This window comes from Elephantulus edwardii, unplaced genomic scaffold (assembly GCF_000299155.1).
Source record: "Elephantulus edwardii isolate Elephantulus edwardi_28Jun2011 unplaced genomic scaffold, EleEdw1.0 scaffold00342, whole genome shotgun sequence".
NCBI classification, from domain to species: domain Eukaryota; kingdom Metazoa; phylum Chordata; class Mammalia; order Macroscelidea; family Macroscelididae; genus Elephantulus; species Elephantulus edwardii.
In genome coordinates, this window is record NW_006400092.1 from 1,435,179 (window position 1) to 1,449,594 (window position 14,416).

The 14,416-nt window shown below is 40.4% G+C and overlaps 1 protein-coding gene across 1 annotated transcript in view; it reads left to right on the forward strand.

Moving 5' to 3' along the window:
- Nucleotides 1–8,073: 8,073 nt before the first annotated feature.
- Nucleotides 8,074–14,416, forward strand: part of A2M (alpha-2-macroglobulin) — a 65,386-nt gene continuing 59,043 nt past the window's right edge. Inside the window, exons 1-4 of the mRNA XM_006901761.1 lie at nucleotides 8,074–8,150; nucleotides 10,121–10,304; nucleotides 11,587–11,746; nucleotides 11,905–11,957. Coding sequence (XP_006901823.1) covers nucleotides 8,074–8,150; nucleotides 10,121–10,304; nucleotides 11,587–11,746; nucleotides 11,905–11,957 — 474 coding nt within the window. The remainder of the gene's footprint in view (nucleotides 8,151–10,120; nucleotides 10,305–11,586; nucleotides 11,747–11,904; nucleotides 11,958–14,416) is intronic.

A 14,416-nucleotide genomic window follows, 5' to 3' on the forward strand; every position in this document is an offset into this window, starting at 1 on the left:
GAGGCAGTTGTCAGAACAGAGCATGGTAACACTGCATGGTTCAAAATTGGGAAGGGCAAGGCACACACTCAGGAACGCACGCACGCTCCCACGCATGCTCCTACCTACGCACGCATGCAGGCTCCCACGCACGCACGCTCCCACGCACACATGCTCCCACGCATGACCAAGGCACACTGACACTCGGGAGCCTGCCCTTGGCCTGGCGTTTCTCTGGGCTGTTACCCCCTCAACTAATGCTGACCCCTGCCCCCAGGGCTTCTAGAATCTTCCGAGTTGCCGGGGATTCGATCCCCTTGACTTGTGTTTGATGAATGAAGGGGACAGGACTCTCGCTCGTGCACCCAGGCCTCAGAGGTTCTGGTGGCGCCTCTGCGGCGTCCTGCTGCCATCTTTGTCCGGGCCCAGGTGGTCTTGCGTGTGGTGGACGCTGGCGAGCCTGGCTCTCTCACACTGCTTCCCCCCCCCCCCCGCCCCATTTCTTTGTCCTTGAGAAGGCACCTCTTGGGCTTGACCACCAGGTTACTAAAGAACTTACAGCAAGCAAAAGCAAATCCTCCCAAGTATTTCCTGGGGGCACGTGCTCTGTAGGCATTGCTTCTGGTGTTGGAGGCCCCCGAGAGCCCCAGAGAACCCAGAGCTGGAGGAAGGATTCTGAAAGGGGGACAAGTCTAGGAGATGGAGGACGAGAGGGAAGGGTGTTCAAGCCCAGCTGGAGTCGGCTGCATGGAGGAGTGGGCGCAGTCCATTTTGGACAGATAATGAGCCAAAACATAAGGCCGAGGCTGGCTGGAGCCCCTGAAGGCCCGGTGAGGAGACTCCGCAGGATCCAAGGGAATTTCTCTCTGGCATTTGCTGTCTGCATCTTGGAGGCTGTAACCTTAGAAGACATATGATGGAGCTTGGAGCTCAGCCTGTTCCCCGCGAGGTAGAGAAGCCGCTCCCGAAGGTCTGGATAGGATGGTTACTGCTCAGAGGGGGTCCTCCTCCAGTCTGCATGACCTTTAATTTTCACAGAAGGCCTCCTCAGGCTGCACGTCCAGAGGTGGGTGAGTGATCCTGAAGGCAGAGGATCCCACCCGGGGCTCAGCTGCCAGGTGGCCCCATGTATAACCTGCTCTGCTAACAGAAAAGTCAGTGGTTGGAACCCACCGGTCGCTCTGCAAAAGGCAAAGAGGCAGTCTGAAGATAACAGGTTTGAACCCTCTGGGGCCCTTTTCACCTTTCACAGGGTCCCTGGGAAGCAGAAAAACACAACACTAATGGGCTATTTCTAAACACAGAGTTACATAATTTTGATCATACAAAAGCAAAATTATGTTTTCCTGTTTAAGAAGTGATTGCATCTTAAGCCAAAAATCAAGTTACCCCAGATGGTGGTTTTAACAACTTGGGGGGGGAAAAAGGGAAGGGTGAATGCTAGGAATGTGTTCTGTCTCCATACCTTTTCAACCTGTGTGCGGAACAGATTATCCGGGAGGCTAGGCTCTATGAGGAGAAATGTGGCATCAGGATTGGTGGAAGATCTATCAAAAATCTGCGTTATGCAGATGACACAATCCTGCTTGCTGAAGCTGAGGAGGACCTGAAGTGCTTGCTGCAGAGTCAAGATCTACAGCCTTCACTATGGATTGAGGCTCAGTATCAAGAAGATAAAGTTTCTCACCACTGGACCAATTGGCAGCATCAGGATGGATGGTGAAGAGATTGAGATTGTACACAGCTTTAGTTTGCTTGGCTCCACAGTCATCACTCTTGGCACCAACAGCCAGAAAATTAAAAGACATATTGCGATGGGAAAGTTGGCTGTTAGGGACCTGTCCAAAGTACTGAAGAGCAATGGTATCACTCTGGAGACTAAGGTGTGTCTGATACAGACCATGGTCTTTGCAATCACTTGTTATACAACAGAGAGTTGGACAATGACCAAGGAGAATTAATGCCTTTGCGCTGTGGTGCTGGAGAAGAGTATTGAATATATACCATGGACTGCTAAGAAAACAAACGGATTCATCCTGGAGAGGGTTAAACCGGGCTGCTCCTTGGAAGCAAGGATCCTGAGGCTCCAGCTGACATACTTTGGACATGTTGTAAGGAGGGACTGGTCCTTGGAGAGGTTCATCACGCTTGGGAGGGTAGAGGGACAGCGCAGGAGGGGAAGGCCCTCTATGAGGTGGATTGATTTAGTGACTGGGGTAATCAGGATGGGTGTATCAGAGATAGTGCGATTGGCACAAGACAGCAGAGTTTAGAACTGTTGTACTTAAGAGTCTCTATGAGTTGCAAGCGACTCAACAGCACATAACAACAACAACAACAATCTTTGCAGATACAGGTATTTAACTAACTTTAGGTTTTTGCCTGAATTACTTCCTGCAAAATTTAAGTGGATTATCTCATTCTAGTTGGGATGAAAATGCTTGTCTCATTACCAAACGTTCTCACTTTGAAGGCAGTTAATGTATAACCAGCTGAAATGTTCTTTATTACCACTATTTTTAGGAAATCCACTGTAGCCTACATGTCTGCTTTCACCAGGCAAAGTGAACTTAATGTCCAATTGTTACAACTCCAGTGTTCTACCTGCTTTCTGGAAATTACAGGTCCTGCAGTAATGCAATACAAGAAATGGTGTTTTATCTGTTTATTTTTGTAAGATCCCACCCACTGCCTAATCTTAGTCTTGTCTTTTCTCAATTCCCAAACATTCTTTCTTTGTTCTTTATATTTTCTATTTTCCTATATTTTGCTTCCCCCTCAATAAGCTGCCACAAAGTGCTTTCTCCTTCTTTCTTTTCCCTCTCTTTCTCCTCTGCTTTCTAACCATGATTATTTGCTTAGTACATCAAACCTGTATTAAACTGAAGCTCATTTCCATAGAGAAGAAACCGACTCCTAGTTGAGCCTCCAGCAGGTTTTCAGGGGTTACCAATCACAAGGTCCATATTTCTCTCATGGAGTCACTAGCAGATTCCAGCTTCCAGAGAGGAGCCACCTTGTAGTTAGCAGCACAACTCCTTCCGAACTATGCCACCAAAGCATACTCCCTTTTCTGCCAAACATTTGGTGCTCAGGTAATCTGACTTGTTTCTTTCCTGGAAATACTGAATAGTAGTGCTAGAAAAGAATATTGAACATACCATGGACTTCCAGAAGAACAAACAGGTCTGGAGAGAGTTAAACCAAGATGCTCTCTGGAGGCAAAGATTTTGAAGCTCCTTCTCACATACTTTAAGCATGTGGCCAGGAGGAACAAATCCTTGGAGAACTACTTCATGCTTGGAGGGGTAGAGGGACAGCACAGAAGAGGAAGACCCAGGATGAAATGGATTGACATGGTAACTGGGGCAATGGGATTAGGTATGTAGGAGTCAGTGAGACTGGCTCAGAATAGGGTAGTGTTCAGAGCTAAGGTACCTGTGAGTTGCTATGAATCACAGGCAACCTGATGGCATGTTAACAACAACAGTATATGAAAACTAAGAACTGATTTGAAATTGACCTGTTCCTCAGTCATTAAGATTCAAATGTAAATATTAATGTTAATTTGTACAGTTGTTACTAGATGCCATCAAGTAGGACCCATAATGACTCTTTGAACAACACATCTGAACCCTCTTTTCTTTTGCTGACCCTCCAACTTTTCTAAGCATGAATGCCTCTCTTCAGCAACATATCCAAAGCAGGTGAGACAAAGATTTTTCATCTTTGCCTCCAAGGAGCATTCTGGATGTGCTTTTTCCGACACATACTAATTTGTTCTTTTGGAAGTCCATGGGATATTCAGTACTCTTCTAAAACACTACAGCTCAAAGGCATACATTCTTCTTCGATCATTCTTAATTATAGTCTTGCTCTCAGCTGTGTAGCAAGTGATTGAAAAGACCATGGCCTGATTTAGGTGCACCTTAATCTTCAAACTGACATTATTGCTCCTCAGTAATTTGGAGAGATCCCTGAAAACAGTTTTGCTTAATGCAATACATCTCCTCATCTCCTAACTGCTGATACAAAGGGATTGTGGATCTCAGTAAGAAGAAATTGTTGGCAATTTCAAGGAAGAAAAGACCAAAATGGATGTCAGAAGAAACTCTGAAGATTGCACTGGAGCGTAGAGAAGCCAAAGCACAAGGAAGAATCCAAGACACTAAAGAGCTGAACAGAAGATTCCAAAAGGCAGCATGGAATGACAAAGCAAAATACTACAATGAAATGGGCGAGGAGCTAGAGTTGGAAAATCAAAAGGGCCGAACTCGTTCAGCATTTCTTAAGCTCAAGGAACTGAAGAGCAAATTCAAACCTCGAGTTGCTACAATCAAGGATGCTTTAGGCAGAATGTTAAATGATCCAGGAGGTATGAAAAGAAGATGGAAGGAATATACTGAGTCATTGTACCGAAAGGAATTGGCAGATACAGAAGAATTTAATGAAATAGCATTTGAGCCAGAGCCTATGGTGATGAAGACAGAAGTTCAAGCTGCTTTGAAGGAAATAGCAAAAACTAAGGCCCCAGGAATAGATAGTATACCAATTGACATATTTCAGCTAACAGATGCTTCTGTGGATGTGCTCACCAAGTTGTGCCAAGAAATCTGGAGAACAACCACTTGGCCAACTGACTGGAAGAGGTCTATATTTGTTCCCATCCCAAAGAAGGGCGACCCAACTGAGTGTGGAAACTACAGAACAATATCATTGATTTCACATGCAAGCAAGACTCTACTGAAGATTATCCAAAGACGACCGGAACAGTACATCAGCAGAGAACTGCCAGAAGTCCAGGCTGGGTTTAGAGGGGGTCGTGGTACTAGGGATATCGTAGCTGATGTTAGATGGATCTTAGCTGAAAGCAGAGAATACCAGAAGAATGTATATCTGTGTTTCATTGATTATGCAAAGGCATTTGACTGCGTGGATCATAACAAACTGTGGCTGACTCTGAGAAGAATGGGAATCCCAGAACATTTAATCGTGCTAATGTGAAACCTATACTTGGACCAAGAGGCAGTCGTCAGAACAGAGCAGGGCAACACTGCATGATTCAAAATTGGGAAGGATGTACGCCAGGAATGTGTCCTGTCTCCATACCTTTTCAACCTGTATGCAGAGAAGATTATCCGAGAGGTGGGGCTCTATGAGGAGAGGCGTGGCTTTAGGATTGGTGGACGATCTATCAACAATCTGCATTACGCAGATGACACAACCTTGCTTGCTGAAACTGAGGAGGACCTCATGCACTTGCTGCAGAGGGTCAAGGACTGCAGCCTTCAATATGGACTGAAGCTCAATGTCAAGAGGACAAAAATTCTCACCACTGGACCAATCGGTAGCATCAGGATGGATGGCGAAGAGATTGAGATTGTTCACAGCTTCAGTTTGCTCGGCTCCACGGTCAACACTCTTGGCACCAGTAGCCAGGAAATCAAAAAACATATTGCGATGGGAAAGTCTGCGGTTAGGGACCTCTCCAAAATACTCAAGAGCAACAGTGTCTCTCTGGAGACTAAGGTCCGCCTGATACAGGCCATGGTTTTTGCAATCACTTGTTATGCATCAGAGAGTTGGACAGTGACTAGGGAGGATAGAAGGAGAATTGACACCTTTGAGCTGTGGTGCTGGAGAAGAGTATTGAATGTACCATGGACTGCCAAGAAAACAAACAGATTCATCGTAGAGAGAATTAAATCAGGCTGCTCCTTGGAGGCAAGGATTCTGGGGCTTCGTCTGACATACTTTGAACATGTTGTAAGGAGAGACAGGTCTTTAGAGAGGGACATCATGCTGGGTAGATTAGAAGGACAGCGCAGGAGGGGAAGACCCTCTATGAGGTGGATTGATTCAGTGACTGGGGTACTCGGGATGGGTGTGTCAGAGGCAATGAGATTGGCACAGGATAGAGCACGGTTTAGGGCTATTGTACATAGGGTCGCTATGAGTCGCAAATGACTCGATGGCACATAACAACAACAACATCATGAAGTTACTTATCTGTCCAGTGGTGAGGATTTTTGTCTTCTTGATGTTGAAATGTACTCCATATTGAAGCTTATAGTACTTGATTTTCTACAGCAAGTGCTTCAATTCCTTCTCATTTTTAACAGTCAAGGTTGTGTCATCTCCATAATCTAGGCTGTTGAGTCTTCCTCTGATCCTGAGGCCACATTCTTCTTCATAGAGTCCAGCTTTTCAGCATACAGACTGAATAGGTATGGAGAAAGGATACAACCCTAACACTTGTCTTCCTCACTTTAAACCCTTACTCTGTTCTGACAATAGCTTCTTGCCCTAGGTAGATTTAAATGAGCATAATTAAGTGTTCTGGGATTCTCATTCCTCTCAATGTTAGCCATAGTCTATTATGATTCAAACAGACAAATGCCTTTGCTTAGTCAGTAAAACACAAATAGGCATTTTCCTGGTATACTTTACTTTCAGCTGGGATCTATTTGACATCAGCAATGATATCCCAAGTTTATGGTTTTAAATACTGTCACATATAGCATCTTACATAAAACTACCTAACGAAGCTGATAGCAAAAATACTATTACCTAGGTAAGTATGATGCCATTGTCATTGAGTCAAAAGACTTATGGCAACTCCATGTGTGCAGAATAGAACTGTCTTTCATTAGAGTTTCAAGGCTGTGACTTTTGGGAAGCAGATAGCCAGATCTTTCTTCAAGGCACTTGTGGAGAGATGAAACCACCAAGGTAATCTGCACTGAACAATATGACATCAAAATTGTGGTGAAAAACATGATAAACTGTTCCCTACAAGTTAGTAGGAAAGCATAAGTAAACCTCAGCTTCATTTTTTTTTAACAGGATACTCTGTCACTGTAGGGGAACTCTGGTGGCATAAGGGTAAGACGCTGCAATGCAATGCTAAAGGCAAATGGTTCGAATCCAATAGTTGCTCCCGGGTAGACGACAAATGGGCAGTTTTCTCCCATGAGATTTACTTACTCTGAAAACCAGCTGGAGGATCAGCTGTTGGTTGGTTCCCACTCTATAGTACATAATAACAATAACAATCGTCACTGTCAGGAATTATAAATTGGAAAAAAGATTGATTCTGTAGGAAGGTGCTGTGGGTTTGGGAGAGAGGCAGATGCCAGCCATATCTAGAAGCAGAATCTTTGATGGAGTCTATGGATTAGTAAGTAAACACAAGTAAACCTGTGCTTTCTTTTCTTATTGGGTCATCCAATGCTGCCACCAATCTTTCAGTTCCAAATCAAGCACCTAACAATTTGTACCACCCAGAGACTTGTAGATAGTAACACTCTCACATTCACTAGATTGGAAACTGAGGCACAGAGAGGTTCACTGAGTTAGTCAGAATCAGATGGCTGTGGCAGAAAATACTTAGGTGTCCTGTCATTCATGCATTCATTTCCTCCCTCCACCCCTTGCCCCCAAGTTCACTTTTTTCTCCCTGAGAAGAGAAGCCTTTGTCTTGAGGAATGGAATATTTGAGATAAAATGTTCCTCTTTGCCTCTGATTATACTGAGACTTGGGTCAATTCCCCAAAGGATAATTCCCGCATTCACCTCCAAGTCGTCACTCTTACTGTCACTTTTTAATTCCACAAAGTTCAACCTCTCCCCATTCTTTTGCCTCTCCCACTCAGTATTTTGGGAAATAACATTTCACTAAAGCTTTCCCAAGAATCCCTGCTTTTAAAGAAATCTCCCTTTCTTCCTGACATTGTTGCCAAGTACTGCTATATTCTTCTCCTCTGCTTCAGACCAACTCTGAACGCTGGCCTTGGTTCCTCCTACCCTCATTTCTTAACCAGCAGCAATCAGACTTCTGTACTACCCAGATACTAAGACAGCTGGGTCCTGATGCTTAGCTGTAATTAGGCCGTCACTGAGAGCAATGACCCTTCCAGAAAATGTTTAGAGATCAGAACTTTGTGTTTAGAAACCTCGTGTGGGTGGAACTTCCTGTTTGCTCAGAGAACACAGCATAAAGCCCAGTTGCTCTGAGGTGCTTTAGGAACCGGACTGAGTGCAGGGAGTAGGACACAAAGCAGTCTGGTCTCCCAGGTCCCTTCTCCCTGAAGCATGGCGACGAACAAACTTACTTACTCAAATCTTCCTCTTCTGCTCCTGGTCATCTTGCACACAGTCTCTGGACATCCGTGAGTTCCATACAGAGCTTGAATTTTAAGAATCTTTTCCTTCTTGTCAGAGTGTCTTTTTATAGCATTCATTTGTGTTTTCTAACCACAGCTTTCTTTTCTCTAATGTTTTGTTGTTTGGTTTTTTTCTGACCATGAGGTTATGTAGCTGATGTATATACATTCCTCTCTTATTCTTCTAGGTAGACGTCTAACTCTCTAAATTTCTTTTTAAAAAATGCATAAGAAATTAACACATTTTTAAAAAAAAGAAATTAACACATTCAAAAGAATCCATTTCCAGATATCATTGTATATATAAAGTATATAAGCATCTATCTTTAAGATAGATTTCATCTAACTACTATAAATATATAAAAATTATATGTGTATTTAATGTGCTTAAAACTATGCTAGTTACCCTTTCTTACCTGTTTGTCTTACACTTCAAAAAAGATAGACAAGCTTTTCCTTCAGATCTTACTATGCAGTGTTTTCCTGGGATATAAAAACCTCAAGCCTAACAAATAAGGAATAATTTGAAATACTGATGTTGATACTGAGAAAGTAAAGGCCTATCAGTACTGGGAAGAAAGTATTTTTTTAGGTCAGATGTAATAAATTCTTTGTTTCAACAAACTTAAAGAAGGATATGAAGGAACTATCATCTCAGATTATTTAAAATAATTATTAAAATTGTATATAGATTATTTTCAGCATATAATGCAGAAAAAATTGCAAGATGTGTGTGGCAGTGATAAAAATGTTTTGCCAGTTAATTATGTATTTATTTGTCAACAGTTTTTTCTGTACTTACATCTGTATAAGTATTGAATGTACTTATGTGTTTATGCTGTATATATAATATACTTGTTTGAAAGAAATAAGAGTGACTCAGAAAATATTTTGAAGCGTAACAAAAAAGTCTTAGTAAGTAGTAAGTGGCAAGAAAATTCAAAATCAAGGAGAAAAACATAGAAAGATGTTACTATTTCTGAGCATTAAAAGAAAGAACTTTTAACATAATTTAGAAATAGATTTTGCCAGGCATCTTGTCACTATGATATTTAAGAATCTTATAAAATAGTCAAAGATGTTTTTCATTTAAGTGTCAATTAAGTTCTTTTTTGCTGTTATTTAAACTTGTACTTACAAAATACAGTGTAGTATAGAAGAAGTTTCATAATGCCATAAAGTTCTTCTTTTAGTTTTGTGAGCAAGAATGTTTGAAAACTACAGAGTTAATCTTATGCTATACAAGAGGGTATTGGGAACAATTCTGTCCTGGTTTTAGATTACTAAAATCCAAAGTCCAATCAATAGAGAACCATTCTTTGTGAGAAGCCATTGTCTAGTAATGAGTTGAAAGGTAAATATTTACATGCAAACATTATAGTTAAATAATACACTAATACTGGAGTAGTTGTTTACTACACCTGAGATTTTAAATGCTAAAATATGACTAAGATTCAGATTTCTTATCTATGAAATGGAAGGAAATACTTCATATCATTTTCACAAGATTGTCAGATATATAGCAGTATGTATGTATGTGTATGTGTGTGTATATATATGTAAATACATACATAGATAAGTTTTCTAGATTTATGGCTTTGGTTAGTAACCACACACTTGAGAACTTTTCCTTTTAGAGAAGTTTTCATGTTAAATCAGTTCATACAATTAAACAGAAGTAACGTTACATCTTAATTCAGATGCTTACATATTGGGCTTACTTAAAGTGAAATATGTAATAGTTTTTAATATTTCTGAAGTCCACATCATCAACTGAAATAAATGTTCACTGGAAGGCAGTGCTGCTAATAGAAAGGGAAAAGCATTGTCATAGACGCCAGTCAACAGAAGAGATTAATTTTGTGTTTACCTTGATGTAAAACTAATGACAGTAACAGTGCTTGTTAGAGAAACAATTCTGTTTATAGTAATATCTCTACTCTTACTGAACTTGCCCCCACCTCCCACCTTCCCAGGCAGTATATGGTGCTGGTCCCCTCCCTGCTCCATACTGAGACCACTGAGAAAGGCTGCCTACTTCTAAGCCATCTGAATGAGACAGTGACTGTAAGTGCTTCCTTGGAGTCTGTCAGGGGAAACCAGAGCCTCTTCACTGACCTCACAGCAGAGAAGGACTTATTCCACTGCATTTCCTTCACTGTGAGTATTGCTGTTTTATTTCATTCAGTTCTATTGGTCAAGGACTTCAAGATCTAGTATTCAGGAAGGAAAAGATTTTTGAAAAGCTGATAAGGACTTCAAAAAAGAATCTAAATGTAGCAGATTAGCATGGTAATTAAGAGACAATGCATAAATTTCCAATCATCAGACAGAACTATTTGTAAGCATATTTAACATCAACTTAATTCTGAACCTATGTAATTGTAGAGATAGTTGAATACAATTCTACATGTGTTATAGTGTATGTTGTCTTATAAACTGGGATGTTTTGAAGAAGAAATATTTTTACGTTAAAAAAAAAGCTTAATTTTGCTTCTCTACAACTCAGCTCTGGTGGCTCAGTGATAAGAAGCTGCATTGCAGTGTCAGAGACTTACAGTTCGAATCCACCAGCTGCTTTGCAGGAGAACAGTGAACAGTCTCCTCTCATGATTTATTGCCTCTGAAAACTCACTGGAGGATCAGCTGTGGTTTGGTTCCAACTCAACAGCACACAACAAAAACACAGTTTTACAACTGTCACTATTTTAAATCTTGAAAACAACTCTAACTTTAAAGTGCATATCTCACATCTATAGCTCACAATATTTATTGATATTTTATATCATTTCCTTTTCTTTTCCCTATTTATTGCAAAGCTAATTTTTTAAAGGTAAAAGCAGACAAAAATGAACCTGAATAAGCAAAGAAAAATCTTTGCAGAAATAAACAAAGCAACATATCCAAAATTGTATGCTAAACAGATTGTGCCTTTAAAAAGGTGGAAAAAATCATTAATAAAGCGAATGAGGCCAAGGTCAAATATAAATGGTCAATAGTGAATTGATTGGAACATAGCAGTCACACATTCTTTCTAGGAGTGAAAGCTGTAAAAATTACCCTGAGCAAATGTCCAATATTGCTTTAGTGTTGCCCATGCATGGTATTTCCAATAAAACACTGTCATTTTCTTCCTCATATGTCCGCTCTGCCCTTTTAACAAACCACATCAACTTAGAACATTTTATAGTATGAAATGGAATCAATTTTGTTTTTGTTGAACTGCCATAAATGTGATTCTCATTCTAGCATTTCACTTCAATTTGTGTTCTGTCCCACATTTTTTTTTAAATGGAGGAATTAATGCCTGCCTTTCCTTGATGAAAATGAGGGAAAGCAGTTACATGAAAAATTTAAGCTCTTCAGGCTGAAGTGGGGTAGGAAGTGAGAACAAAGTCTTTGGAGAAATGAATGGGTTTTCAGGCTCTGGCTTGCATTTCAGGTGCCTCGATCTTCAAACAGTGATGAAGTAATGTTCCTCTCTGTCCAAGTGAAAGGACCAACTCATGATTTCAAGAAGAGGAGCACAGTACTGGTTAAAAATGAAGAGAGTCTGGTCTTCATTCAGACCGACAAACCCATCTACAAACCAGGACAGGAAGGTATGAAGAGGTCTATGTCAGAACCTTTTCCCAAAGGAAAAAAAAAATTCTCCCCTGCATACTTGTTCCTGCATTTCTGGTGCCTTAATATCTTATCTCAGTGACCTACAGGCCTGGTTTACAGTTTTTTGTGCTTATGGAAAATATTTCTGTTTTAGTGAAGTTTCGTGTGGTATCATTGGATGAAAATTTTCACCCTCTGAACGAGTTGGTGAGTCTCCTATTATCTACATAAAATTACTATTTGTATATACCCTCTGGAGCCTGTTTTTGGTACTGGGCACAGGATTAGAATAAGAAAGAATATTATGGTATTATTAACAGTAGTTTCTGGCACAAGACCCTCATATAAAACATTATCCAAAATCAAGGGAGGAATGAATTCTGCTTTGAAACTGGTTACCCAATTAATTGGCACGATTAAATTTACTCTTTGGTTTTCAGTTAGTGTATTCAATTATAAGTGAATTATAAATATGTATAATCAGAGGTCTGGTGAGGCTAAAATTAATTTTTAATTAAGATCTTGACTGCTAACTGAACAGTAAGTAGTTCAAACCTATCTGCTATTTCCATGAAAGAAAGATCCAGTAATCTACTTTTGTAAAATTCTATGCCATAAAAATGTATGGGGCATTTCTACTCTGTCATATGGCGTCACTGTGAATCAAAATCATCTCATTATACCTAATAACATACTAAAGAATAGATCCAGCTACACCAACAATGTTCTTTTGCTCAAATAACTTTTAGAAAAAATCTTAAAAATAAAATAACTTTTCAAAGACTTAGACTTTTTCTAAACATATCTACAAAAAGTTGTGAAGTTAGATGAAGATAATTAATGTTTGCCCCTCAAGACTAACACTTCATATTTCTAAGAAGCACCTCTTTCTGTTACAATGTAAACATGAAACTAAAATATCAATTTCTCTCTCCCAAGTCTGTGCCTTCACTGTGATTTTTTTATCTCAACAAAGAGACTTCTACCTCTTGAGGCAAAGATTATGGCTTAATTATTTCTTTTCTTTATCTCACATTCAGATCCACTTCATCTGAAAAAGTATGTTGCCTGAAAATACATCCAGACTACTTCTTAGCACCTCAATCACTATGACATAGTCCTAATCAGCATCTTCTCTAAACAAAACAACCAAAATAACCTTGAAAGCTTTCTCTCGCTCCTGCTTTAACTCCTTGTTCTAAAAGCAAATCCTCCATACAAGACTTTACCTGGATTTATTTTTCTTTATGATACTTGCTAGCATGTGGCATAAAAATAGAGATATTTTAACGTGTTGCCTTGGAGTCTATCCCAATTCATGGCAATCCCCTGTATGTCAGAGTAGCATTATAAGCTCTGTAGTATTTTCAGTGCCTGATATTTTTGGAGATAGACTATCAGGTCTTTCTTCAAAAGTGCTTCTAGGTGCACTCAAATGACCCAAATTTCAATTAGTAGTCAAGAACGTAATCATTTTACAAGTCAGGACTCTAGGTATAGATAAAGACAAAGGTATATTTGTATTTTGTTTTTCTTTTCTGTCCTTTCTTATTACAACATAAGCTCCCTTGCACTGCCAAACTCCAAGTAGGGAGAATGATAACAATATATATTAAGCACTTAATAAATTTTTTTAAAGTAATAAGTATTAACGTAGAGGAGCTTTTCTCACACTTCATTCTGTCATTGTGTTATGTGCTGTGGAGTCAGAATTGGCTCATAACTGACCCTCCATTAGGTTTTCAGAGACTAGTGGATTTTGAACTGCTTGCCTTTAGGGTTTGCAGCATAACTCCTTACCACTAGGCCATCACAACTCCCTTTTCATTTCTTATGTTATTTTCACCATTGAGTTGGAACCAACTCATAGCTGATGCTCCAGTTCAAAAGTAGTAAATTACATAGGAAGAGATTGCCCGTCTTTCTCCCTTGACAGAGCTGGGGGATTCAAACAACGTGCCTTTGAGTTGGCAGTGTAGTTTCTTATCACTAGGCTACCAGAGCTCCTGATTTAACTAACTCTGAAAATCGACTAGAGGATCAGCAATGGGTGAGTTTAGACTCAATGGTACAAAACAACATCTTCAAACCTAGAATTACCTAAAATTCTGAGGTCTATACTGATAATTTTATCTGATTACAGTTACTTATTAAAACTCAAACTCATCACCATGAAGTCAGAACTTACTCATAGCTCCATATGGGTTTCCAAAGCTGTAAACTGCATGGAAGGAGATTGCTCATCTTTCTTCCCCAAAGCTGCTGGTGGATTCAAACAAAGAGTGGCGCCACCCACAGGTTAGACACTTCCTACTGGACTGCACCTCTAGGGAGCTCTGGTGTCCTAATGAGGAGGGCACTGTGTTGCTAACACAAAGACAGACAGTTCAAATCCACCAGTTGCTCCTCAGAACAAAGATGAGCAATCTCCTGTGTTATGGTGGTGGTGGTGGTTGTTATGTGCCGTTGAGTCACTTGCAACTTATAGCAACCCTATGTACAACAGCCCTAAACCCTGTTCTATCCCTTGCCAATATCACTGTCTCCAACACACCTATCCCCATTACCCCAGTGATGGAATCAATCCTTCTCATCGAGGATCTTCCTCTCCTGCACTGTCCCTCCACGCTCCCAAGCACAGTGGCCCTCCCCAAGGACTAATCCCT